Source organism: Archocentrus centrarchus, chromosome 17 (genome assembly GCF_007364275.1).
Source record: "Archocentrus centrarchus isolate MPI-CPG fArcCen1 chromosome 17, fArcCen1, whole genome shotgun sequence".
In the NCBI taxonomy this organism is placed as follows: domain Eukaryota; kingdom Metazoa; phylum Chordata; class Actinopteri; order Cichliformes; family Cichlidae; genus Archocentrus; species Archocentrus centrarchus.
Window position 1 is genome coordinate 8,034,678 of NC_044362.1, and position 27,713 is coordinate 8,062,390.

At 41.8% G+C, this 27,713-nt stretch overlaps 3 protein-coding genes across 4 annotated transcripts; 2 read left to right on the forward strand and 1 right to left on the reverse strand.

Annotated features, from left to right (window-relative positions):
- The first annotated feature begins 3,931 nt into the window (after positions 1-3,931).
- On the forward strand, positions 3,932-8,576 carry LOC115795712 (crystallin J1A-like). 2 transcript variants are annotated; one of them, XM_030751750.1, is made up of 10 exons: positions 3,932-4,068; positions 4,639-4,705; positions 5,153-5,329; positions 5,778-5,876; positions 5,953-6,045; positions 6,126-6,282; positions 7,046-7,161; positions 7,384-7,461; positions 7,598-7,737; positions 7,828-8,576. In XM_030751750.1, exons 2-10 carry the CDS (start codon positions 4,639-4,641, stop codon positions 7,927-7,929), a joined length of 1,029 nt encoding a protein of 342 aa, XP_030607610.1. In that variant the 5' UTR covers positions 3,932-4,068; the 3' UTR covers positions 7,930-8,576. The 2 variants fall into 2 exon arrangements, with proteins under 2 accessions (XP_030607610.1, XP_030607611.1); XM_030751751.1 differs by having other exon boundaries at positions 3,952-4,023.
- A 1,219-nt stretch (positions 8,577-9,795) lies between these two features.
- On the forward strand, positions 9,796-18,300 carry eif2b5 (eukaryotic translation initiation factor 2B, subunit 5 epsilon). The gene is made up of 16 exons (XM_030751722.1): positions 9,796-10,034; positions 10,264-10,388; positions 10,534-10,719; positions 10,802-10,979; positions 11,065-11,145; positions 11,218-11,295; positions 11,388-11,700; positions 11,804-11,949; positions 12,194-12,338; positions 12,414-12,515; positions 12,620-12,721; positions 12,871-12,961; positions 13,055-13,178; positions 13,304-13,429; positions 13,517-13,627; positions 17,788-18,300. Exons 1-16 carry the CDS (start codon positions 9,876-9,878, stop codon positions 17,848-17,850), a joined length of 2,130 nt encoding a protein of 709 aa, XP_030607582.1. The 5' UTR covers positions 9,796-9,875; the 3' UTR covers positions 17,851-18,300.
- On the reverse strand, positions 18,263-20,262 carry mul3 (mitochondrial E3 ubiquitin protein ligase 3). Its single transcript, XM_030751756.1, has 5 exons — positions 20,179-20,262; positions 19,830-19,954; positions 19,667-19,754; positions 19,461-19,581; positions 18,263-19,382 (listed from the first exon to the last, which is right to left on the reverse strand). The coding sequence occupies exons 2-5, from the start codon at positions 19,944-19,946 to the stop codon at positions 18,890-18,892; spliced, it is 819 nt and encodes a 272-aa protein (XP_030607616.1). The 5' UTR covers positions 19,947-19,954; positions 20,179-20,262; the 3' UTR covers positions 18,263-18,889.
- Positions 20,263-27,713: the final 7,451 nt, after the last annotated feature.

Consider the following 27,713-nt stretch of genomic DNA (forward strand, 5'->3'; position numbering starts at 1 on the left):
AAACCCCACATGGGCAACTGGCAGTGGGCTCAGGGTGCAAGAGGGGTTGGGCTAAGTTTGACATAGGTGTGAGCGTGTGCCTATGCGGCACGTAATTAAGCATGGGAAAGATGAGGCAGGGCTGGGGCGGTTGCTGGGGTGACAGCTTTGTGTAAGCTTATGTGTGTGTGTGTGTGTGTGTGTGTACTTGAGTGTATGTTAAAAACCTGTTAAAGAGGGTGGAGTGGGGAGAAGAGGACCAACCTGCTCTCTGTCTCTCCGTATGCACACAGAGAACATACACAGACAGCTGTGGAGATGGAAGGAGATGGCGCATAAGCAAAGAATCAAGACAACACATAGGATAGGACATTTGTGTGAAAGTGTGTCTGCTTTGTGCCAAATGAAGATGATGAACTTTGATATGATAGATTTAGGGGTGGGTACAAATATGAGGGATTCTTTTCCCTTATTAAGTGAAGATGAAGGCTTGGATCCCAGCTAAAAATAATGGATGTAGGACAGAGAAGTACATATCAGGAGGGGGTGCTGGTGTCTAATTTGCTGCTGCTGGCACCCGTGCAGTGCTAGAATGTGGAGCTGGGTCACTCAGGGACATGAAGCTGGAGCGAGAGGAGGAGAGGGTGGTGCACTGCTGAGGACTCAGTGCACAGGTGTCACTTAGCCCTGACTCAAGAAGAAAGTGAAACATAACGTTTTTACAGGGGTCGGGCATGCATGTGGAAGCTTTTTTGGAAGCTTTTTGAATCAGAGCCCGATAAACACTGAACACATGTGCCCTGTGCAATGGGCGCATGTATGCTAGAGCTGGTCGCCTGTCATATTACTTTACGAATTGAAAGGGAAGAGGTAAGCTATAAATAAATACAGGCTATCATAATACTTCTTCCAACTCTCAACACTCACACTGACGTGACACACCCCTTCTCTTCTGTAACAAGACATGCAAGCTTACAGTATTAAAGCAGAAATTCTTTGTCTGAGTTTTGTCTGCTTGAACGATGCACTCTGTGTGTCCGTGTGTGGTTTAACTATAGAAAATCAAGCTGAACTGTGGACCGCCGTGTTACTGTAAACACCTAATAAAATGATATGAGAGCGAAACTGTCTCGTAACTGGGATGGTTTCAAGTGTGTTTCCTTTGCACTTCCGCAGCGAGAGCTTGCATAACAATTTTGAGTCCTGGTTACATTAACAGCCCTAAATGTGAAAAAAGTGGCAGTCAGTTGGAGCATTTGTGGCTTAATAGCACGAGATGAGCAATGGGTGGATGCACTGTTTGAGCATATTAACTTGGAATCTGGGTGTCCTTACCCAGGACATTTTGAGTGTCATTTTCAGTTTAATTTCCTTAATTTATGTTGATTTTTTGTGACTTTTCTGTATACTGTACAGTGCACCAAAATCAGGCGTAGATGACAATTCAACCTGTACTGGAATATAATACAGAAAGACCCTACCCCATAGCCACACCTGTGAACCTGAGCCATAAAATGCGCTGCATCCAGAGGCTTAAGTTTACTATTGCCAGCTTAACTTACACAAAATATTTTACACATAACTGGCTTTAGGTTCTTCATCTGCAAACTTTGCACCTCCAGTCCCACTAACCCAATCAGTGTTCAGTCTTTTAATTTTGATGACGGTAAAGAAAACATGTGCTGTAGCACCAACGATTATGGCAGGGGTGGGCAATGGGACTGGGACTGTTGTGGAAGGCTGCACCAAACACTTATAAACACTAATAAAATTAATATTGAGCTGAACTAAGTTATGGCCAAAAGAGCAAAACCAAATTGCTGATATTTTATACTTTATTTTATAGATCATTTATCATTTTCATGCAGAGGGCATAGATGCTACAAGAGTGTTGAATTAATATTACTATTCATTTTATGATACACAAATATACAGTCAAAAGCTTATAACTTACATGTTTCAAACCCTGCTGTATACTTGATGTATAGTGTGTATTTCTGGCCCGTGAACTTCAGAAATACTGCTAAAATATTAAGTTGCTTCTGTTCTGTGCAAGTCTCCCAGAACCTGATTAATTAAAGAGCCTTTTACTTTTAAAAATTTGTCCTTTTTTTCCAGTCTGAACTGTAGTTACCTGCACCAAGGAGGTTATGTTTTTGGTAATGTTTTCATGCATGTCATTCTGTCTGTAAACACAATGGCTCAAAAAGTTTTGAGTGAATACTGATAAAACTTTGTAGGTGTGTACGGTGGAGTCATGTTAACAATCCATTAAAAATTGGCTTACATACATCAAGGTCTTCAAGGTCAACTTAATGATTTATTGGTCCAAAATAGACAAATAAAAGCCTTTTAACTCAGAACCTATGACTCTTACTGTCAAAATATCATGTCAGATTTGACCTCTGACCTCACTTTTACAGTTCACATCTGCCTTTCTTTGATATTGATCCTAAAATATGTTCCATCTTTAAAGAAAGCATTGCCACATAAATACAGTTATACTAAAATTGTGTCAAGTATATTAAAATGAGTTTCAACAGGGCAAATAAAACCAGCACTCTGCACTTGTTTTTACTGCACTACAAACTTTTTAACATACGCTTAAAAAGTACAAAGAAAACTATGAATTAATATATACAAAATACAATATTATTCCCTTAAAAGTAAATACTGGCTGGAGAGTGAGCTGCCTTGGTGGAGGTTTGTGCTCTCTGAGTGCTTCTTGTTCACTGATTTTTTTTTCTAATTATTATTTATTTGATCGCTTTTATACTCATGGTTGCAAGCTCATTCGTAATTGTACTGTAAATTTCTAATATAAGTGAAACACCTACTGTAATATTTCGACAAGAGTGAGAATGATGTTCATTCAGTTTCTTTATGCCTGCAGCAGTTACTGCTGCAGGCCAGGAGATGGCGTGCTCTGATCTACAGCACACTGTAACTACAGATTGTGTGCAATCTGCAACTCCCAATTTCTGTGGATATATTCTTGAAACCTTAACAATACTTAATCTTCTTCTTTTAGCTCATCCCTTTAGGGGTCTCCACAGCGGATCACCTGCCTCCATCTCACACTAGCTCTGCATGTTCTCCTTCACTACAGCCATGAATTTTCTCATTCAGCATTTTCAGTTTTCAGCATCCTTTGTCCAATATATCCACCATCCCTCAAGTCCTGTCCATCTCAGCCTTGTTTCTATAACTTTGTCTCGACCTCCAGCTCGGCCTCCTGTCTTTTTGTCAGTGCCATTGTCTCCATACCGCACGTCACAGCAGGTCTCATTACCATGTTTTCAACCTTCTCTTTCATTCTTGCTGCCATCCTTCTGTCACAAATCACCCCTGACACTCATCTATGCCCACTCCATCCTGTCTGCACTCTCTCTCTTCTTCACCTCTCTTGTGAACTGTCCATTGCTTCGGATGGATGACCCCAGGGATTTAAACTTATCTACCTTCACTACCTTTACTTCTTGTGTGCTTACCTTTCCACCTGTCTCCCTCTCATCCACACACATGTATTCTATCTTGCTTCTACTGACATTCATTCATATACTCTCCAGAGCATACCTCCACTTCTCCAGGCTCAGTCAGCCTGTCCATCACCACTGCAAAGAAGAAGAGTCTCAGAGCCAGTCCCTGATATAATCCCACCCTCATCTTGAGCCCATCTGTCACTCCTAACACATCTCGCCACTGTCTCATGGCACCCCATCATATGCTTTCTCTGGATCTACAAAGGCACAGTGCAACTCCTTCTGACCTTCTCTATACTTCTCCAACAACACGTGTATAAAGTATTCAAAATTTGCAGAACAATTATAATAACCATGCACCTGTCATCTTCAGAGGATAGTGTTATATATTGTTAAAATGTTTTATTTCCTGTTTGCAGTCTCCACTAAATGTCCGTTCAGTAAGCTGACAGCTGGCCGCAGGGGGGCGGGGTTATTGAGACATGTCATTGTGGGCGGTGCCAATGTTTCATAACAAGTTCCGCAGTCACAGTGTACCGTGAACTTACTGTAGGTGTCAAAGGTATAAACTGCAGTACTCTCTGGACTACAGCAAACGGAGGCTAAGGTCAGACTCCTCTATGACAGCCTTTATTTACGCTTGGTAACTCTCTAGTTTACGTTACCCAAGCGTGCGTTAGCTAGCACTCTGCGGTGCGTTGTTGCTAGGGTCGTGGCTGTAGCTCAAACGAGTAGAAAGAAACACAGTGTAGCTGTCTGGAGCTGCTGCTTAACGCCGCCATACACCAAGCTTATAATCATTAGCATGCTGCACGTTAATATAAGCTGCGAGCCAAGATGTTTCAACTTGTCAGGTGATTAGGAAAGGTAGTCGAGTGCAGATGAGCTCGAACTGCCCGCCTATCGGTTGGAGCGTGTTACGCCTGAGCTGACCGCTGGAAAATACGCTGTTTGCGTAAGCGTTTGAATAACTGATTAACTATTTGTCATCATAAAACTGACAACAGAAAATATTTATCAGCCATATTGCAAAAGCAGGAAACAGAAAATATTAACTCTAATTAAATATTATTTTTAAGAAAATCCAAATAATCCATTCTGCCAAGCTAATTTAACCATGCATTTTATTTAAAATAACCCTCTTTTAATTTCTTTAATTGTTTGCATATTTTTGCAGATGGCTTCAGCTCTGGCCAACAGGGCAGTAGGAGCCATTGTGGGATCAGCTGTTGCAGATGCTGCAGGTATTAATATTATACTCTTGATTTATAATGATGCACCTTGGATGTTATATGAAAAAAAAGTTCCCTCATGCTTCCTCACGGTTGTGTTTAATAACTGTGAAGACATACAGTCGTGAAATCATACAGAAAACAGTCACTTAAAGTTATTGCTGCTAAAGTTGGTTCTACAGTACAAGCTACTGTATCATGGGGTGTACTTAGTTTTTGAAAGGACTACGGTAGTTAGAGTCCTATGAAAACTTTTTTCTTTCTTTCTTTCCTTTTTTTTTTTTAACATGGCCATAACGTTTGAGCTGTTGTAAGGCTAGCGGGCATCTGCCGGCTTCCTGGTATGAACTGAGTAGTTAAATCTTCAGGCTGTACCAGTGGGAGCGGATTTTCAGGCTTTTTGCATTTTAAGGTTTAATAACTTCATGGTTCTGAAAGTAATTATCTTGTCTCGTGCAGCACAGCCCCTCCACTGGGTGTACGACCTCCAGAAATTGAAGGGGATCCTGGCTCAGAATCCAAACCCGGAATTCCACCCTGAGTCCGCTAATCCTTTTTACAGGCGGGAGACCGGCAAGCAGAGTTGCTATGGAGACCAGGCGTATGTCCTGCTGGAGTCCCTGTCAGATTGTGGAGGTAGTGCTGCTGTCTTTATTGTATTTACGTAACAAGCTGCCATGTGGTGACTCTTAAAATCTGTTGAGTGTGTTTTTAGGTTAACCATTGAATTAAGCCGTGTAGGCTGGTTTCTAGAATATAATGATTTATATCTATGATCTGTCTGTCTGTTTGTTAGTAGAATTATAGAGTTATAGATGGATTTGCATTAAAATTCTACCAGACGTATGATTTGGACCACTGTAAAGTGATTTAACAAGATCTGGATCCAGGAATTTTACACCACATCTTCACAAATACACATCAAATGGAAAAAAGCTAATTTAGGACACACTGTCTTGATGTTCTCAAGAAAATATACAAGCCAATCTAGGTCCAAATATCCCTCTGGATCTAGACACTCATTTCCTGCACAGTGTGTAGGGAATTTCCCCCCGTCTAAGATGTCTGTTCTCTCTCTGACTAGGTCTAAACATTGATGATCTGAAGCAGCGCACACTGAAATGTTTTGGGCCGGGATCAGAGTATGACACACCTGTCAATGATCCTTACAGAGAGAAAGGAGGTAAGAAAGAAATCTTGCAGATATGCCTGAGGATCTGTTCTATTTTTGATGAAATATGAAATTTGTACTTCTGCAGGGCCGAGACCTCAGCTGCCCATCGAGGGGCCGTGGAGACATGCAAGTTTGAAGGGCTTCCTGAAGAATGTGGATGCAGGCAAAGAGGAGACAGGTGAAGGCTCTGCACTTGTTCACAGCTTGTCATCATAAAGGGAAACATCTCGAACCTAAACCTGTGCTGGTTTTCTTCAGGCTGTGAGAACGACTGTCAGATTGATGGAATAGCCAAACTGGCTCCTATAGTGGCTTTTTATGCAGGACAGCCGGACATGCTGGAGAAGGTGGAACAGGCCATCCGTGTCACCCAGAACAATGATGAATGTGTGGCAGAGACTCTGGCAGCAGCGAGGTCAGTACATCTTCCAGACACACCATTTTCATTTATTATTTACACATATTCGTTTTAAAGGTTTTGTGCTCCAGTCTTCTTGCATCCTTGTTTCTGATGCTGCAGCATAGAACAGCACACCTGCCACCACAGACTGATAGAACATCTTCAGCATTTTTCTGCAGATGTCAAGAGATCTTAGTTTTCTTAACAAAAAGAGACCATCTGCCCCTTTTTTTTGTAGTTTGTCTGTATTCAGGGGCCAGTCTAGTTTGTTATCGAGGTGTAAACCTAAATATTTACTTAATCTCTGGAAAGCTGCTATCATTTCCTTTGTCTCAGAAGAGTTCAGTATGAGGTGGTTTTTGTGACTCCAGTCCCTGAAGGCTTTAACAAGATCCCTATATTCAGATTCCTGTCCATTTATACATGCCACAGTGTCATCGGAGTATTTCTGGATGTGGCAGGACTCAGAATTATATTTGTATACTGTGTGAAAATGAATGGACCAGGACAGTCCCCTGTGGAGCCTCTGTGCTGCTCATTCATGCCCCAGAAACAGTTCCCCAACCTGACAAACTGTGGCCTTTCTGTCAGCTAGTCTGTGATCCTGGAAACAAAGAAAGAATCTACCCTCATCTCTGTGAGCTTGTCTTTGAGTATATTAGGCTGGATGGTATTGAAAACACTTGAAAAATCAAAGAACGTGAGGCAAAATCAGAGCACATATTTAATACTCTAATCAAATCTGAATAATAGACTCCACACTGACTTATTTTTCCAGGTTTCTGGAACATTTCATCCTGAATGGTCCAGATCCAGCAGCCTTGGATGTGGTACTCAATCAGCTGAGTGACCCAAACAGAAAACAGCCTCAGGATCTAGACAAAGCAGTGATTGGTATGTGAGGACGGCAGCACATTTGCTTCTCTATGTTAAAGTCGTTCTTCCTCATTCTGTGAAAGTTCAGTTCTAATATGTGACATAACAAGTTTTAACCTATTTTGACACTACATTCCTCAGTGACAGGATAAAGTATATGTAGAGATTTAGGTTTAGTATTTTTGTCAACCTCTCGTCTCATATTGGACTCACTACTTCACCCTCTCTGCCTGATTTCAGGCCACATCCACCAGGTGAAGGAGAATTTAGCCAAGACGCCACAGGAGCTGATCCCCTCTGTCTTCACAAATGCATGAGGTACATTTACTAAGCCCCCTTAACATCTGCCATGAGTAAAGTGTAGTCCTTACCAGTAACTTGTGGTAATGGAGCAGTGCATGTAACTTGGATAGCTAATGCCTTCATGTCATTCACATCTGGCTCTGATGTTCAGGTTTGCCAGGTGCGTTCCAAGCTGCGCTGCATGGAGTCCTGACAGGCAGTCATTATGAGACGGCTGTCAGAGACACCATGAGCTGTGGGGGATGCACCTGCAGCAGAGGATCCTTCATTGGAGCCTGTCTTGGGGCTCAGGTGGGACTTTCTGCTAATCTAACTATATATTCACTCTTATGTGCATATCTTCTGTCTGATTTATGAAATGCGCCGCTTTCATTTTTCTAGGTTGGGCTTGAGGGAATCCCAGAGTCCTGGAAGACCAAAACCCTGCGATACTACTCAGTGTTGGAGCATGCACAGAAGATAACCAAACATCTGTCGGTGTAATGCGCTTTAGATTTTAAGAAGGCTGAGAACATTGTGATAAAACTGTTGAGCATTGACGGAGCAGCGAATGATGGTTCCTGTTTAAACGTTTGGATGGCAGGAGCCAGATGTTTTTGTTTCTGTTAAGGTAAAACATGTTGGTTCACATGTTCTGTGATAAGATATGATGACGCTCATAATTATTACAATAATGAATTGCTATTAAAACTACGATTTCTGGAATATCCTTTTGTTATTACAGCATTACTCATATTCACAATATGCTTTAACAGAGCAGGTGACCTTTATGATTTGGGAACCAACACAAAATAAAAAAAATTAGAGAAAAAAAAAAATCCATGTATCCCACTTACTGTAAATGATGTCTATTTTTCTACAGTAGTATATACAATACTGCATTTATGTAAAGCTACAATTGTATGAAGACTCCACGAACTGTAGGAAGCAGATCAGAGATATAAAGGTCCACCAATAAAAAAAGAAAAGTAATATTTGCCTTTATTTTACTGTGTGCTCTTATAACTCCCACAAATCTGCCTTTCCATTTAGAATCAAATGGAAAAAACAAAGCAATTTTAAATGAAGTTTTCCTTTGAAGCTGTACTTGTCATTCCAATGCCAGCATTATAAAAATAATAAAACCTCAACATTGTAGAAGTCCTACTGTGTGTGATTTACTGTAAACTGTTAACTAAGATGTGTTAATCTGCATATATTTTTTACAGCTAAAGAACTGAGATTACACGTTACACTCAGAGATCTGATTTCTCTGTCCTGTAATTTTGAAGTTTTAGCAGCTTGAGTGGGGTTTCCATTTGCAAGACCTGATGGAAATCTTTTTCCAGTATACAAGCTGGACTACAAAACTGTAAAATGTAAATAAAAACAACACAAGGATTTACAAATCTCATAAGCCTTTATTTTATTCACAGTAGAATACAGAAAACGTCAAAGTTTCAGAATAATGTCCTTCATAGTGACTATCTCATCATCTACAGTACATAATATCAAAAGATTATGAGAATCTTGAGAAATCTCTGGACAAGGGACAAGACTGAAGATCAGCATTGGATGCCCCTGGTCTTTGTGCCCTTGGGCAACACTGCATTACAAACAGGCATGATCCTGTCGTGGAAATCAATGCATTGGCTCAGAACCACTTCGAGAAGTCACTGTCTGTGAACACCATCCACAAATCATGTAAAGAAGAAGCCATATATGAACATAATCCAGAAACACTGTCATCTTCTTTGAGCCAAAGCTCCTTTAAATGGATTTAGGAAAAGTGGAAAAGTGAAATTTGAAATTCTTTTGGAAAACATGGACCCCGCAGTGAAGCGGTGTCTTTCACTGGCTTATTCTTTTTAAAGACTGTGGGCGATTGTTTTCAGAATCTAAGGTTCTTTTTTTTTTTTAATTATATCATCATCATCATCATCATCATCAAGCTTTATTTATCAAGCACTTTAAAAAAGCCACAGCAAATACAAAGTGCTGTGCAACAAATGAGTAAAATTATAAAGAGGGAAAAAAAGAAGCAATTATTTAAAAATAAATAAAAATTATAATACATTAAAACAGGTAAGATCAATGTCTCGTGCTGGGTTGAAGGCCAGAGAGCATAAATGAGTTTTAAGATGAGTTTTAAAAATAGTGTAGGCGATTGTTTTTTTAAACAAAGGGACAGATCTGGCAGGCTGTTTTTCAAATATGAACTGCTATTGTTCAGTGGTTTAACTTGTGATAACTTACACTTGTAGGCCTACTGTAAGTGGCCACTGAACTGCATTAAGTTTGACACCCCCTGTCTAAACGCTGAAAATGAAACCGTAAACGTTCGCTACATACACGCGCAAGGAGCGTGCCAGCGCAACGAAAATAAAACTGTCCCGCTGCAGCTGCCGTAGCCGTGTCTGACGAAAGAGTTTGGTCCCTGGGAGTCAAACATGGCTAGTAAAGGGGGGAAACAGAGTAGGTCGAGTTCTGGAATTTCAGGTAGAAAAGGTGCAGGAGACCAGGACGAAGAGGAGCAGCCGCTGCAGGCCGTCTTAGTCGCTGACAGCTTCAACCGGAGGTTTTTCCCAGTGACCAAAGACCAGCCTCGGGTAAGCAGCGAGCTAAGCTAACCGGAATGCTAATAGAAGCTAACTTGTGTGTCCATGCTGTAAACAGTGACAGGGCAGCACTGACGCCGATGATGATGAAAGCGTTTAAGCAAACAACATTTAAGCTCCTGCCTGATGCTTTCTGTTCAGTTGTTAATAGAATGAGAGTATCGGTTCAGCCTCAGCACTGTTTACTTCCAGTTAACTGTCACATTGTCATTAATGACAGGCTCTGCTGCCGCTGGGCAACGTTGCCATGATCGACTACACCCTGGAGTTCCTCACTTCTACCGGGGTGCAGGAGACATTTGTCTTCTGCTGTTGGATGGCCAGCAAAATCAAGGCACACTTGCAGTGAGTTCACCTACTAATGCTTGTGTGTGCGCGCGCGCGCGCGTGTGTGTGTGTGTGTGTGTGTGTGTGTGTGTGCGTGCGCGTGTTTGTGGCTTATCAAGTGAAAACTGTGCTCAGTGAAACATTTGAGCATTGTGTCTGACAGGAAATCAAAGTGGTGTCGACCCACCTCTCCAAACACTGTCCACATCATTACCTCAGACCTGTACCGCTCTCTTGGGGATGTGCTAAGGGATGTTGATACAAAGTCCCTTGTGCGTTCTGACTTTGTGTTGGTTTACGGAGATGTGGTATCCAATATTGACATCAGTCAGGCGCTGCAGGAGCACAGGTAAAAGCCCTGGCTTTTTTTCTACAAGAGAAATGGTGCTGATCTAAGTGTTTCCACAAGACCGTGTTTTTGTGCACTCTAGGCATCGTCGAAAGATGGAGAAGAACATCTCAGTGATGACCATGATCTTTAAGGAATCCTCCCCGGGTCACAGGTCTCGCTGTGAGGAAGATGACGTTATTGTAGCTGTGGAAAGCAAGAGCCAGCAGATTTTACACTATCAGAAGACACGAGGGCTCAAGAAGCTACAGTTTCCAATGGTAAACAGTCACATCTTTGGCAATTTCTTATATCTCTGTCATGTTTAGGGGTTGACTGACTGATGACCGCTTGTCTTATTTGCAGAATATTTTCCACAGTGGAAGCGATGAGTTTGAAATCAGGCATGACCTCCTGGACTGCCATATGAGTATCTGCTCTCCACAGGTCAGTTTCAGTCCACACAGAGGAAATATTTAACTGTCAGTGTTGGCTGAGTAACTTTTTTTTTTCTTTAAGGTTGCTGAGCTTTTCACTGACAATTTTGACTACCAAACAAGGGATGACTTTGTCAGAGGGATTTTGGTCAATGAAGAGGTACTACGCATTCGGAGATACTTATGTTGGAATTTGAATGCCACAAATAACATTTAGAGCATTTCTAACCATAATTCATTTTCTGCGATTAGATTCTGGGCAACCAGATTCACATGCACGTGACAAAGGATGGTTACGGTGTCAGAGTGTCGAACCTGCTCATGTATGACTCTGTGTCGTCGGACCTTGTGCGACGGTGGGTCTATCCCCTCACCCCCGAGGCCAACTTCACAGACCAGAAGGGACTCAGCTGCACCTATTCTCGCCACAATGTCTACAGGGGGTCTGGCGTCAGCCTGGGCCACGGCAGCCAGATGGAGGAGAACGTTTTTATTGGCTGTGATACCAGCATCGGTGCTAACTGTTATATTTCTAACAGTGTCATCGGCAACAACTGCATCATAGGTGAGCTCTCTGTCCAGCACCACTCAAACTCAAAGTGCTAAAATTAGTAGGTTTTTAGAAGTGTAGTTAACTTTTTTTTTTTTTAATTGTTTTATTGCAACAGGTGACAATGTAGTCCTGGATCACGCCTACATCTGGAGTCATGTTCGCATTGCCAGTAACGTGGAGATCATCCAGTCTGTGGTCTGTGACAAGGCTAAAGTCAAAGAGGGCGTGACTCTTAAGAAACAGTGTGTTCTAGCATATGATGTAAGCTCTATATCTTTTTTTTTTTTTTTTTTTACTACATGTGATTGCAAAACACATACAAGTAATGTGTGTTAGTATCAGTGTGGTGGCAGATTGTAGCTGGCAATATAGTTCATGCACATACTTAGTTCCATGCATGAAATTAGGACATAAATTCAGTGATTGCCTTGAACAGTGTCAGCAGATAGGAAGTCAGATCTGCAGTATCTCCAGAGTTGAATGAATCTATGAACTGTTTCCCCAGGTGGTAATTGGACCAAACATCTCTCTACCAGAAGGCACCGTGGTGTCCATGCACCACCCGGAGGAGGAGGAGGAGGAGGATGATGATGAATTCCTCAGTGATGATGCTGAAGTTGGTCAAAGGTCGGACAAAACCAAACAGAAAGGTATATAATAATTCTTTATTAGATAATTTTATGTGTTATCAAGCTGCTTCACACTGATGTTCTTCTGTCCTCCAGTTTTCAATCCTGCCGAAGTTGGAGCAGAAGGAAAGGGCTACATCTGGAAGGCCAGCAGTCTGGGTGACACAGAGGAAGAAGAGCTGTCGCAGTGTCTCTGGGGTAGAGCAGCAGCTGGGCTGTCTGAAGTTCATCCTCGCAGAACTGGCATTACCCATGATGCTTTAGTTGATGTCCCAGCATGCTTTTTTTTGTGTGTTCACCAGGCTTAAAGTTGCACCCAGATCCTGAGAGTGACAGTGAAGACAGTGAGTCTTATTGCTGTGATGATCCGGTGATTCCTTCCCCTGAGATGGACGATATCAAAGGTAAAAGGGCACACATTAGTTATCTTGCCTGGATGTGGAACTATAACATTGCCCCCTACTGGTCCAACAAATGAAACACAAACTTACCTTCATAAATATTGAATGGATTTCCATGAGCCCCAAGTGATTTCCTGTTTTTCCTTATGCAGTCTTCCATATGGAGGTCCTCGGGACCCTGCAGAGAGGTTTGGAGGAGAACATCGGCTGTGACAATCTCGTACTTGAGATCAACTCTCTAAAGTAAGGAGGAACTGGCTCACACTTGTCTTGTTCCTCTTTGGAGTGATTGTTGCTTAGTTTGACCCCACTCCACCCCCCCACCCCCTTTTCCAGGTATGCCTACAATATCAGTCTGAAAGAGGTGATGCAGATTTTAACCCGAGTGGTACTGGAGTACCCTTTCCAGCAGCAGGGTCCACATCTCACCCCTTCACAATATGTTGCTTTGCTCCTGCCGGTGAATAAGATCATTTGTATTATTTAACAGCTCATGTCTATTGCTGTTAATATGACAGAGGAGAAGGAAAAAGTTCTCTGAATTATTTTTCCCTTTTTTTTTTTTTTTCCTTGTGCTGCTGTCAGTTGTTGAAGAAATGGGCGCCAGTGTTTAAGAATTATGTGAAGAGGGCACGGGACCATCTGGACTGCCTGTCAGCCTTTGAGGAGCACTTCCTGGAGCAGGAGAGCCACTGGGCTGCTATGGTCAAGGTCAGGAGCAATGAGCACTGAAGCCTATAAAAATACATTGTTATAGTAAAAGCTGGGGATGAATATGCTGCTTTGTTTGTAACTCAGGTCCTCATGAACATGTATGAGCTGGAAATCTTGGAAGAGGAAATGATACTGCGCTGGTTCTCTCAGGGAGACACCACCGACAAAAGCAGACGGCTCCGTAAGAACCAAGGGGTGAGTACTGTGTGCACATGGCCTGCAGTAGACACAGAGCAGCGACAGAGTTTAAGGCTTAGTATTCACCCTGTCTTGACTACTCAGTGGAAGATAGTTCAGGGTTTGTTTATTGCACCTTTTAAACATGGACATAATTCTAGGAGGTTGTGTTGAGAAAGATCAGACCCACTTTCTATGTAACTGTAGGAGGATACAGGGCTGGGACACAACCAAAGTATTAGACAAGAACAACTCTGCATGTTCATTTAATTATTTTTTTATTTACCTGAACATTTTCAGAGGAATTGTTGTTAAGCGCCTGAACTCTGACCTTTGAATCATTTAAGCATAAAAAGGAACTTTTAAACTGTATCTTTAAGCACTTTGTTACTAGCAGCCTGTTACTAGGGGGTGTAACGGTACAAAATTCCACGGTTCAGTGAATTTTGGTTCTGTTTGTTTGCATTTATGAAATTATTTCTGGATCAAATGATTCATGTGACATATTACTTAAACTAGTTCCTTGCAAACAATAACAAAAAATAACTTTCTATAAACATAAAGGCTACATTTGACAAGAAAACAAATGAAAATTGAGTAAAAACATGACTGATAATCAGTTGATCAGGGTCTACTACAGATTAGGGTTTAATATTTTAACCTAAAATGACATGAATCAAATCCCGGGAAATGACGAGCCATTTCCCGGGAATCCCGGGAAAAAGTTTATTTATTTTTTTATTTTAATTAGGCCTTCTGTAGCCTGTGTCGGCCTTAACCTATTGTGATATTGTAGAGGTAGCTTTCCAGCTATGTCCTGTTATGCCCAGTAGGGGGTAACGTCGGCTTGATTAACGCAATAAAACCTACATCTCTGCATTCGAGTGCTCGAGCTATGCGGTGTTGTATCGTTCCTCAACACTCCCTTAACAAATATAATTCGAATATTCCTCCATTGTACATGGAATTATACCAAGATATTTTACAACTGCTGGTGCAAAACAATACGGTTCATCTCCACAGCATTGATAAAAGCTCAGCCACGCTGTCGTGGCGACATCTGTTGCACTATATCTCCACCAGTGGAACGCTGTAATAGTCATTGAAAAGTTAACTACCGTACTACACTATAATATGGCATAACACAGGGCCTTGAGTAATGCACCACGACTTGGTCATTGCCATTCTGGCAACAACAAATTTATAACACCGTGTCTGAGGGTTAAAGTAGGTTCGCTGTGAATCGTCTTTTGAAAAACTGGCCGATCCTTATAGCCTAAAAAATATACATTTTACTCAACTCCATTTTAAAAGCGAAATATGTTAAAGCAATCTATTTCATGATACTTTCTTCACACATTAGGCCCGTATCCTAATTCATGATTGTTAGTAAGCGGCTGCAAACGAGGAAAAGAAACACTCGAAGTTAAACAGATATTTCTTTATTGTTCAGGGCAGGGATATTTTATAGGCTATATAATGCAATATAACAATATATAATAATATAAAATTATTAGGGGTGGGACTCGATTAAAAAAATTAATCGAATTAATTACAAGCTTTGTAATTAATTAATCGAAATTAATCGCATTTTAATCGCATTTCAATATTTGACATGAGAAATATTAATTTAAGTTTAGTTGATGAATGAATCAATATACATCAGCTTAAACTTCAAAATTTTGTTCATTTTCCCACCAGTCTACTACACAGACCAATGAAGGGTGGAAGTGCTCCTGTGATAAGCAAACTCCTGAAATTAAAGTTAAGCATCATAACTGGATAGTTTTATTCTACATTAATGTCTCACTTGTTATAGTTGGAAATTAATCATTCTCTCAGCTGTATTCCTTGATGTTGAAATGTGTTATGCTTGTTTTAACAGCTTATTTTGAATTAAAGACTTAAAATTAAACCACAAAAAGGAGAAAAAGTTCGTTCTCCGTTTAACAGCTGCTTTTACACAGCTGTGCTTCGCACTCACGGTTGCTAGGCGACATGAGCTACGCAGAGGTGACGGCAGCTGATATGAAGGCGAGCCGCTCACTTCCGGCCTTTGTGGTGTTCGTCGGCTGCGAAAGACGTGGGCCGGGTCCTTCGCAGGATGCGGCCCCTAATTTGGACATTGTGCGTCGATATAATCTGTACGCCGGGAACTCGTGCACTGAGAAACGTTCCATGGTGCAAAGTGCGATTAAAATGCGTTAAAATTTTTAACGCGTTAATTTCCCCGTAATTAATTAATCGAAATTAACGCGTTAAAGTCCCACCCCTAAAAATTATATAATACAAAATACCTTAGGGTAAACACATTGCCTACGATTTCAACAAATTAAAGAGGAAAAAAGTACAACTGTGTAATACCTCTATTAAAACGCTTGAGATGAAGGCTGAAGCCTTAAACGGAGGCTGAACGTGCCTGAGTAATACTTTTCGCATTAAACGAACACTTCTCTCAATATTTCCTTAAATTTAACATTCTGAAGCTTTCTTTTCTTTCTGAAAGTCAAATCGATGCGCGCGACTTTTTTCCCGGTTTCCCGTCTAACGTTTCCCGGGAAACGGGAAATGGTTCTGATCGCATTTTCCGGGAATCCCGAATCCCGGATCCCGGGATTAAACCCTACTACAGATCACTTGAGAGGTCTGTTATTGTTTCTCTATTGAAACACAATGCAACACAACATTCCTCAGAAAATAAAGCTGACAAAATAATCCTCTTCTGATGAGATTCACGAGAACAAAATTAATAATTATCTACACATCACCATCATATCTACATATCAGAGAAGAGAGCTTCTCTCACTCATCAACTCGTTTTCACAGAGTTTTACAGCCTCCTCCAGAGTAAACAGACGTGGACGCTTCATGAGGTTAACGGTGATCTTACAGGCTCAACTCACTAGAATAAACACTGGCCAGAGTTTTGAGGGGTCTTGGGAATAAAAACATAAAATATCGTAAAATATTTAATAAACACGTCTTTTTTTTGTTTTAAATTCCTGATGAAGTTTTTATTATTAAAATGTGTCAAAATATAGTGTGTACAAAAATGTTATTATACACAAATAGTAGTAGAAACACGCTGGCCGGCAGGGCCTCTATGGAGTACAGAAGGTTAAAAAAAAACTCAAAGAACTCAAATTTATTTAATGTTTTTTTTCTTTTTTTTAATTTTCCATACAATAATCATGTGATCTGTGGCTTCTGAACTTCTTACCTCTGCTTGTCTCACAACACATAATTTGTTCCCATTTCTTTAGTCAAATCTATGAAACTCGCCAAAGATAACAGTTTGACAGATCATCATCAGTATGTATGGAGGAAGTCAGGAGAGAGGTACAACATCGAGTCTCTACAGCTGTCAGTGGAGGCTCTGTCATGGTCTGTGGCTGCATTTCAGCCAGTGGTTTTGGGGATCTTGTCAAAACTGATAGAATGGAAAAACATCTGATTAGCAGCAGCTTTATTTTTCAGTGTGGCAATGATCCCAAACACAGTCAGTGCAGTACAAACATACCTGGATAGAAAAACACACAACGGAACTCCTGTCAGTCATGGCTTGGCCTCCCCACAGCCCGGACCTCAACATTAATGAAGCAGTGTGGGGCCATCATGATAGAAAACAGAACCACAAGCAACCACGGTTTTAGTGCCACGGGCTAAACTTTTGGGCAGCGCAGTGGTTAGCACTGCTGCCTCACAGTTAGACTAACATCTAGAAGGCCTGGGTTCGATTCCACCTTGGCTCAGGCCTCTATATCACTGTGTGGAGTTTGCATGTTCTGCCCGTGTCTGCGTGGGTTTCCTCCCACATTGCAAAGACATGCAGTTACTGAGGTTAGGTTAATTGGCCGTTCTAAATTGCCCATAGGTGTGAATGTGAGTGAGTGAAGTTGTCTGTCTCTGTGTTGGCCCTGCGACAGGCTGGTGACCTGTACAGGGTGTACACCGCCTCTCGCCCTATGATAGCTGGGATAGGCTCCAGCCCCCCCACAACCCTGACCAGGATAAGCAGAAGTGAATGGATGGATGGATGGATGGATGGGCAAAAATTTTTTTTTTTGTGTGTGTGTGTGTTCCCATTTACCCGCATGAGCCTGAACCTTTTGCATACATGTAGATTCACTGTATCTGCAGTTGTTGCCTGGCTTCTAACAACCATTTATCTCCAACAGCTGCAGAAGTTCATCCAGTGGTTGGAAGAGGCTGAAGAGGCTTCAGAGGAGGATGGAGCGTAATGAGGAGCAGTTTAATTTATGACAAAGTCAACTCTGTAAACTTGTTAAAACAGCTGTGACTGAAAAAAAAGGGGTTTTATTGACAGTTTACCTTTCTGCATCTACTAATCACCTGGATGTCCTCTGTACAGCTGAAGTGGAAGTCCTTTATCACATAATGCCACATCATGTAAGGGCTGTGTGCTCTGAATGTTGACCTCTAAATAAAGGAGGACCTGCGATCTGCTTGGAATAAAGTGTTTCTCCACCAAGTGTGTCGCTCAAGATCGAACTGCAACTTATGTCAACCCTGATGTTACAAAACTAAAAGATTTTTTAAAAAGCTTGTGTATATTCAGAGGACATTTCTCATTATGTTGACTTGTTTGTATCTTAGCCACTCTAAGCGAGGACGTGACAGATACAATCGTTTCCTTACTTTGACCTCCTATTAAAGACTGGAAGAGCCTCCATGGTGGTGGAGGTGGAATGATTTCCATGTCACATGAGGACAGAGTTTGAATGCACCTACAGTAAAAGCAAAGCAAAAACTACAACCATAAAATTAAAAGTTTGGACGCACAATCTGTGGCTATACCACGAGCTTCCCCAAACCTCAAACTTATTTTAATCTCAAGTGATTAGAAAAATATGATTTCATTACAAAAATAACACTTTGATTAAGCTTCAGGTGAAAGGTGACAGCATATAATCACAGTAGCAAACCAAAATCTGGCAAAATATAAAATTAATGTGTTTTAGAGTATACAACTGTTCATGAAAACTCAGCTTCTGTCTGGGTTTTTCTTAACTGTCATGTTTACAGTGGATGTATATTCAGAAGAGTCCCCTCCCCCCAATATTAAACATGTGCTTCCTGTTTTGTTAATTCTTCCCCACCCACAGCCATGCCAGAAAAGCCCTAAACTTGCCTTCCCATATGGCAAGAAACTGCATGTCACAACATATCAGCACTGAGATGTGGTTAAAGAGGCACGCAAAAGGCTTTGACACAGTTTAGCAACCTGCTCAACTTGCGTGAGGCTCCTCCTCTGCTGCCCTAATTTGATCTGTTGTCTCGTTTTTCCATCAAGTTATAAATGACACAGGCTAGAACAGAAGCCCCAGTTATCCCAGTAAGAGCAGACAGCGTCTTCCACATGCTGGCTGAGGACTCGTGGCTGTCCATGAAGCTCTTGTGGTCAGTGGGCACCAGGATGTACTTGCGGCCGTCCCTCGGGGCCTGCAGCCTCATCACCTGGCCCCCCTCTAGCACCACCTCTCCAAACCCTGTCATGTTGCTCCCCACACGCAGCATCTCCTCTGTCTCTTCCATGGCCACTGGCTTCTCCCTGGTCAGGCCCAGCAGTAATACATTCACAAGGGCCTCCTCAGCACGTCTCATTTTATAATAAACCCTTTCCATGAAGCACCCGGAGGCCTCCAGAGGGTTGTGCACCCTCACAGATATGTCAGAGATGTAGGCACCTCGGCTGATCAGACTGAAGGGCACGGAGTTATTGGTCTCTTTCGCGTAGGCTGTCCGGGAGTTCCTGGAAGAAGAGGTGTTATTAGTAGAGTGCTAGATTGATAAATAGACATTTTTGTGTGTATTACTTAGTGGTATTCACCATGTCTTGGCAATCGAGTCCCAGTATTTCCAGTGCTCCACTGCAGATATCTTCTGAATCACACCAAAGCATCGTGGGATGAACTGGCTGGCCAGAGGTTCCCCATCTGCCTGGACCTGACCTTGAACCAGATACGAAGGAAATCGTAAGTCTTCTTAAAACCATCTCCACAACTGACCTCGTTCAGTGTGTGGACATGTTTTTACCTTCAACAGCAACATACTGGAGTCGCCTATGGGGAGAGGCTTTCAGCACCCTGGCCAAATGTTCATCTGGCCTGAAAACGGGAATTTCCTAAAAACGGAGAAGAACGGTTTGGATCATAAGGGTCAGGCTGGGTTTAAAGTTTACAGCAGTGATGTTACTTGCCTTCAGCTCTTTCAACTCTTTCTTCTTTTCTTTGTATAAGTGATAAAACAGGCCGGAGAAGGCAAAGCTGGACCCGACACCAATCACAACCAGAGGGTTCACAGGGAAGTCACCCATCTCTGTGCCTGCGAACAAAAACCACACAACTCATTGGACAGGCAAGAAAGATCACAGTGAACTAGTGACAGTGTAACACCAGACCCCCAGCCATGACGACAGGTGCGGGCAGTGATTTCTAAATTAACTCTAATTTTAAAGGTCGTGAAGACATACCAAAAGTGTGCCTATAATTATACTCTTATGCTGTGCTATCATTACATAAAGTGTAGAGAAATGAAACAAAGCTTACCTGTCAAAACTACCAAGTAAAGGTGCAACTCATTCCTACTACAGAAATCGAAAACAAAAGGTTGGCTCCTCTTCCTTTTCAGCCGTGCTACGTCATGATTAATTAACCAATAGAACGTAAGCAGAACTACTTCTTCTTGGGGGTTTTACTGGCAAACTAGCTTAGAGGTGCATTACCGCCACCTACTGGACTGGAGTGTAGACCTAAGCAGACTTTGTGCAATTGCACATTTTGACCACTTCGGGGCAGCACGGCATGTCTTTAGCTTATTAGGATCCCCCAATGACAAGAACCTTTACAGTCTATCAGCGCACTGTTACAGCTTAACACAGAGATGTGTAACATCCCAGCCTGTGACTGCAAGTTTTATTATGTCATTAAAAAAAAAAATGGCTTGTTTTATATTTTCCTCTACACCATTATTATTGAGAGCATCGAAAAAGGGTCATAGCTGTGCCAGAAATAAAAACAAATGTATATGTCATCCACCAATCAAAGCTGTCCTACTTTATTAAAACTAGACTTTATTAGGTACACCTGGTCAACTGTTTATTAACACACATATCAGCCAATCACGTGGCATCGAGTCAGTGCATTTAAGCATGTAGACATAATCAAGATGACTCGCTGAAGTTGAAACTGAGCATCAGAATGGAGATGAAAATTTGGGATTTACAGAGAATGGTCAAAAAAAGAGAAAATGAAAATAGCAACTCAAATAACCACTCGTTAAAATCAAGGTATGCAGAAGAGCGTCTCTGAACCATGAAGTGGATGGGCTATAGCAGCAGAATACCACATCGGGTGCCACTCAGGAAATGCAGGATTTGAAAATAGTTGCCTGGTCTTGATGTCTACCCCTACATTTGGATAGAACGGTCAGAATTTAGTGTAAACAGCATGAAAATGTAGATCCATTCTGCTTTGTATCAATGGTTCAGGCAGCTAATGGTGTGGGGGTTGATTTCTTGGTGCACTCTAGGACCCTTATTGCCAACTGACTACAAAGCCTACCTGAGTATTGTTGGTGGCCATGGCCATCCCTTTATCACCAAACTACCCATCTTCTGATGGCTGCTTCCAACAGGATGAAACACCAAATCATCTCAGACTGGTTTCTTGAGCGTGACAGTGAGTTCACTGCACTCAGATGGCTTCCACAGTCACCACATCTCAGTCCAACAGAGCACCTTTGGGATGTGGAGGAACAGAAGATTCCCATCATGGGTGTGCAGCTGACAAATCTGCAGCAACTTTGTGAGTCTATCATGTCAATATGGACTAAAGTTTGAGGAAAGTTTCCAGCACCTTGTTGAATCTGTGCCGCGAGGCAGTTTAAAAAAAAAAAAAGAGGGCCAACCCGGTACTAGCAGGGTGTACCTAATAAAGCGTTCCACAAGTGTGGTGATACTGTTGATAATTCAACTACATACTGACATTATCTGCAGTCTTTTGATGGGTAAAGAAAGAAGAAAAAATTAAAAATCCATGTATAGTCAGGTTTATTTGTATGACCAAATATTATCATATTTCAGTGGGTTTTCCAAACTGTGTGCGGGGGGACTAGGACAGGTTAAGATTATTATTAGGCACAAAATAAGAAAAGTTTCACTTTTTGGTTGACTGGATGGTCCTACCTGATTTGGGTTAAAATCAAACATAAAGATGAAAAACCCCTTTGACTGCAAGTTAATTATTTGCAACTTATGCCGACACATCCCACCAATTCTACAGGAATTTTATCAGTTACATTTCCTACAAACGCACTGCTGTTTTTTTCTTGCCTTGTTCTCTGAGAAGATAGCTTGTTGTTGACACAGCTTCAAATGTTTACTGCTGCTTGTTATTGTGTTACTGATTAATGCTGCCAACCTGAATGATGCAGTCATGCAGAATGACTGCAGACTGAGTCATATAGAGCCCATGACATTGCATCTCTTCCTCTTACAGGTTTCATGTTTACAGTATGAGGATAATCTATTCTGTATACCAGTGGAGAAAAGTTGCTGTCGATGATCTCACATCTCCCGAATTTGTGTTTCCTGGAGAGGGCCAGGTCACCTGTCTGTGGCAGAGAATCCTCAGATTGTGTTACAGCTTCACTGCTCAGGCGGGGCCAGCAATCCGCTAATGAATAATTAGCCAGCTTCTTTCTCTCTCTGCTTTTACACTGGGCTAAATACAGCACTATATACTCTCTTGGCAAACAACATTTGACTGTGGCTGCACACCAGTTGTAAATATGCATTCATACCGTGTCATTTGTTTGCTGTCTTCCTGCATTGTTTTCAGACCATTTTTCAGTTAATGAAAATGTGTCTGCTTGAGACAGAAGCATTTCTCTGCAGGTCCAGAGAAGAGCACAGTGATGATGTACAACCAAAGAATTTCTTCATTTAGAGCTTCTTTTGTGCCTTTATTCATGCACTCAGTGCTCATCCTGATTCAGGTGTTGCTTCCTCTTCAGTATTTCTGTCCTTGACTGCCTACTGAAAGCAAAAAAAAGGGGCATTCATCTCACAGTAATGACGTCAGTTTTCTTATTGTTGGAACGCCAATCAAACACATACAGTGGCACCGCCAGAACTCAGGTGGAACAACCCCCTGTGATGGCAGCAGTGGGCACGGATAACTGATCAAATTACGTAGCTGGATAACAACTGTGAACCTGAACTGCTTCAGCTGTGTGGGAATGAAGAGGCTTTACAAAAGGGATGATGCAAGACAGAACATTCAATCAGGCCAAAATAAATAGTTAGGCATAATCTCTTCTTTGGCTAATGATTAGTTGCTATTCTTACTTAAGGAGCAGAGTATCCCAGATTCCCTCTATCTAACTTTCACAGCTCTAAATCCTCTAACATTTCTTTTAAAGTTACACACACTCACTGGCTTTCTCCTTCACTGAGAGTGAGAGCTGATGGACGGCACACTGTTTCATGGCAACTGGTGTGGTTGTTAATGCTAAACTGGTTTCCTGTTATATTTCTATTTAAATTAACCAGAAATTATCTTGTGATATCTGGGTAATAATATGGTTTCATGGTGATAAAATGCCCAGCCACGCAAGAGCTCTGCCAAGCTGCTCTAAGTCTTCGTGATGCTTTGAGCTCCATGCTAATGTCTTTAATGCTCACAATGCCCGTGTTAGCTGGATTTTGGTAGACCTGCCTTTGGAGCACTCAGAATTCATTAGTCAAAACAAGATTATTCCAGACGTATAGCTTTCTCCTGATTTATTGTTTAATCCATTGTTCACATGACTACATTCCCACACAGATCAGTTCTGGTACACACCTGTTCACCAGTCAAACAGCATTACAATAAATAAGCAGTTGTCTGATTACCTGAAACACCCTCCTGGCGCCTCCCTTCCAAAACTGTCTTTGAATATAAGGCAATAATAAAGTATAGGGGAACAGAGGATCCACATCCACTTCATTGTAACTGCAGGGAGCTGGCCTCCTTAATGCATCATTGTCAATATAACTACTGTATAAGCCACAAAATAGAAAATATGAAAAAGCAGCATTTCGTTGATTATTTAAACTGAAGACTGCAAGGCCAAAGTTTTCTAAGACAATTTCCAACACTGTAGGAAAGATTACCCATGCCCCATCCACATGACTGGTTTTAGTCCTACCTAAGCTACCTTATTTATCAGATCCTACATCAGATCACCTGTGCATCAGAGGACAAGTCACATTTAGTGCAAGTTGAGCTGATATATAGATGCAGTCATGGTAAAAAGAAATTAAACCCTCTGTCACTTCTAAGGCTTTTTATATCATGGCATAACAAAAATGATCTGGTCCTTGGCGGGTCTTAAAATTAAGTAAATTCAACTAATTCAAAATGCAGAAGCAGTGTGTAAAAAACTAAGTATACCCAGTTATTCAAACCACTTCAAGCAGCAACAACTTGAAGTAATCATTTTCTGTATAACATTATCAGTCAAGCTTTAGCTTCTGGACACATGACCTCACGTTTGACTTTAGAATACTTTGCTACACAGAGGCGTTCATGATCGACTCAGTGACTACACGGTGCCCAGGTCCTGTGGCTGCAAACACTTAGTTTAGTTTTTCACACACACTGCTTCTGTTTTTTTTGACTCAGTTTTTGTTAAATAAATGCCATCCATCCATCCATCCATTTTCTTCCACTTAAATGGGTTGGGTTGCAGGGGCAACACCCTAAGCAGAGAAACCCAGCCCTCCCTCTCTCCAGCCACCTCCTCCAGCATATCCAGGGGAACACCAAGGCATTCCCAGGCCAGCCGAGAGATGGAGAGATTATATCGTGTTCTGGGCATGTCGTACCTGGAGGAACGACATGCCCAGAACACCTCACCCAGGAGGCGCCTAGGAGGCATCCTAGTCAGATGTCCAAACCACCTCAACTGACTCCTTTTGATGTGGCAGAGCAGTGACTCTACTCTGAGCCCCTTCCGGATGGCTGCACTCCTCACTCTATCTCTAAGGGAGAGGCCAGCCACCCTTTGGAGGAAGCTCATTTCCACTGCAATCTTTTTACTTTGGTCACTACACAAAGATTGTGACTACAGGTGATGGTGGGAATGTAGGGCAGCCCTGGGGAAGTCCAACACTCGCTGGAAACGAGTCCAACTTATTGCTGGCAACGTAAACTAAGCACTTGCTGTAGTTGTACAGGGACTGAACAATGGGCTAGATACCCCATACTACTGCAGCACCCCCACAGGATGACCTGAGGAAGGTGGTTGAATGCCTTCTCCAGGTTCACAAAGCTGATGTAGACTGGATGGGGAAACTCCCACACACACCTAAATATCCTCGAGAGGATGAAGAGATGGTCCAGCTTTCCATGACCAGGACAAAAAATCGCATTGTTCCTCTTGAATCAGAGGTTCGACCAACAGATGAACTCTCCTTTCCAGCACACTGGCATAGACCTTCCTAGGCAGGCTGAGGAGTGTTACCCTCGATAGTTGGAGCACACCCTCCAATCTCCCTTCTTAAAGATAGGGACCACCACCCCAGTCTGCCAGTGCAGTGGCATCGCCCCAGATCTCTATGTGATGTTGTAGAGGCGTGTCAACCAAGACAATCCTACGACATCCAGAGCCTTTAGGAACTCTCCTCCATCTCAGGGACCCTGCCACCAAATAGTTGTTTAACTGCCTCAGTGAGCTCACCTCCAGTGATGGGCACGTCATCCCCCTCATCCCCAGACTCTGCTTCCTCTAAAGAAGGCGTGTCAGTAGGATTAAGGAGGTCCTCAAAGTTTGCCAGAATCACTTTAAGGCCATCCGAAAGTCTGTTTCCACTCCTCCCACACCTGAGGTTTTGCTTCAGTCACCTCCACTGAGCCGCGTTCCACTTAGTGTGCCAGTACCTGCCACCTGCCTCTGGAGTCCCACAGGCTAACCAGACCTGGTTGGACTCTTTCTTCAGCTTGTTGTTCCCTTCATCTCCAGTGTCCACCATCTGATTTGGGGATTACCACCACAACAGACAACAACCACCTTGCAGCAGCAGCTCTGAGCTGCAGCCTCAATAATAGAGTTGAGGAACATGGTCCATTTGGATTTTTTTGTCATTCATCTCAGGATGTATTTATCCCATTTTAAGACCTTCTAAGGACCAGATTGTTGAATTTATGGCCTAGTATATAAAACCTTAGAATTTAAAGGGGTGTGCATTCTGTTTACCATGACTGTATTCCGCATGAATTGGTTCTAAAACCAACTCAAAATCAGTTAATTGCAGGGCGCTTGGGTGGCTTAGTGGTGAAGCCGGCGACCACATACATATGCCGCGTTACGGTGCGGGCAGCGCGGGTTCGCGTCCCAGCCTGTCGCCAATTTGCCTGTGTGTCTTCCCCTGTATCTTTCCCCCATTTCCTGTCTCTCTCCACTGCCAACAAAAGCTGCTGTGGCCAAAAATGCAAAAAAAAAAAAAAAAAACCAAGCAAAATCAATTAATTGCACAAAAAGTATTTAACAAACAAAAGACTCTAGTACTATTAAATTTTTACAATTGCAAGGATGGTGAACAAAATGAAATAGTCCACATCTTAGAATTTAATAGATAGTGTTGTCAAAAGGAGCATGGACGCTCGCGCTCGCACACACACACACACAGAGTGCACTCATAAACAGATTCATATCGCTTTTAGTTTCCTTGCTGCCAATCTTAATGTCAGCCTTATGAGTCTGATGTATCTCTATAATTACCATCACTGACTGGGTTGAAATATCCAGGGTGTTTACTGATAGCTTGTAAGTCAGACTTCAGTATCATCTTTTAAATGAACTCCATAGATTGTTTGAGAGGAGCTTCAGTTTGTGTGTTAAAGCCAGCAGTTTATATAGCAGCAATCTGCAATAAACAATTCCCACATTAATTTTGAGCAGTTTAATGATAGCAAATGCGGCTTCTGATTGGCTTCATATTTTACCCTGTCATCCTGTTTAAGTTTTGCACAAGATGCTGTTTGATTGCTTGATAAGAGAAACCTGTGAGATGGCTCTGATTTTACTGTGAGCCAACAAAAAGATCCACAAAGACACAGAGCTTATGACAAAAGGTACTCTTAATTTTGTAAGACAATAGCAATAAAACACCCGTGCCAGTATGTATGAGACAGTGATAAAAATGACTGATGTAATTAAATCATTATCACTCCAGTGACAGAGGTATTAATAATTTATCACATTTCTGACAAATGATCCATTTGAAACATTTTTTCTATTAAAGAATATGGCTGCATACAGCTTCTGAAATCACAAAACTAAACAGCAGAGGCCCAAAGTCAAAAAAGCTTTCTGTCTACTCTAAAATTCCACAGGCTTTACCTATCAGAACTCAAAAGCTCCCAAATGTTACTTTTCTTCCAGAGGAAGGTTATTCTGACATCAATCAAAGCTTTCATAAGCCTCTGTGAGTCACCTCCTGATAGTAAACCAGACAAATAAAGGACACACTAAAAAATACACCAAAGCATGTGGTGCCACTGGAGGAGTTGGTGCATTTAAAATAAGGCCTTGGTCTCAGCTTTGATACCAGCAGTGCGTATTCTTCATGTTTCACTTTGCACCATTTATTTGCAATCTACTGAGGATATTCAATAGGGTAAAAACATTTTTAAAATTTCTTCATTCTCCACAGCATGTAATCACATTCACATAGATAAGCTTCAGCACCCTAAAATGGATTAAAGCAGAAGTGGATGGATGGATGGATGGATCTAACATGTCCTTAGTTGGAGTGCAGATGTTAAGTTACAGTGCAGTGAAGCTAGTGACCCAATCTATTTTTTGGTTATTCATTTTGTGGTACCTGGAAAATCAGTTACAATCCTTTACTTTAGTAAAATTACCACTACCAAACGCCATCACATGACAACAAAATAGGAGACATTAGTTTTTAATCTGTTAAATTATAATTTGTGATGTGTGTGTGTGTGTGTGTGTGTGTGTGTGTGTGTGTGTGTGTGTGTGTGTGTGTGTGTGTGTGTGTGTGTGTGTGTGTGTGTAGAGAGATTGGGGAGGA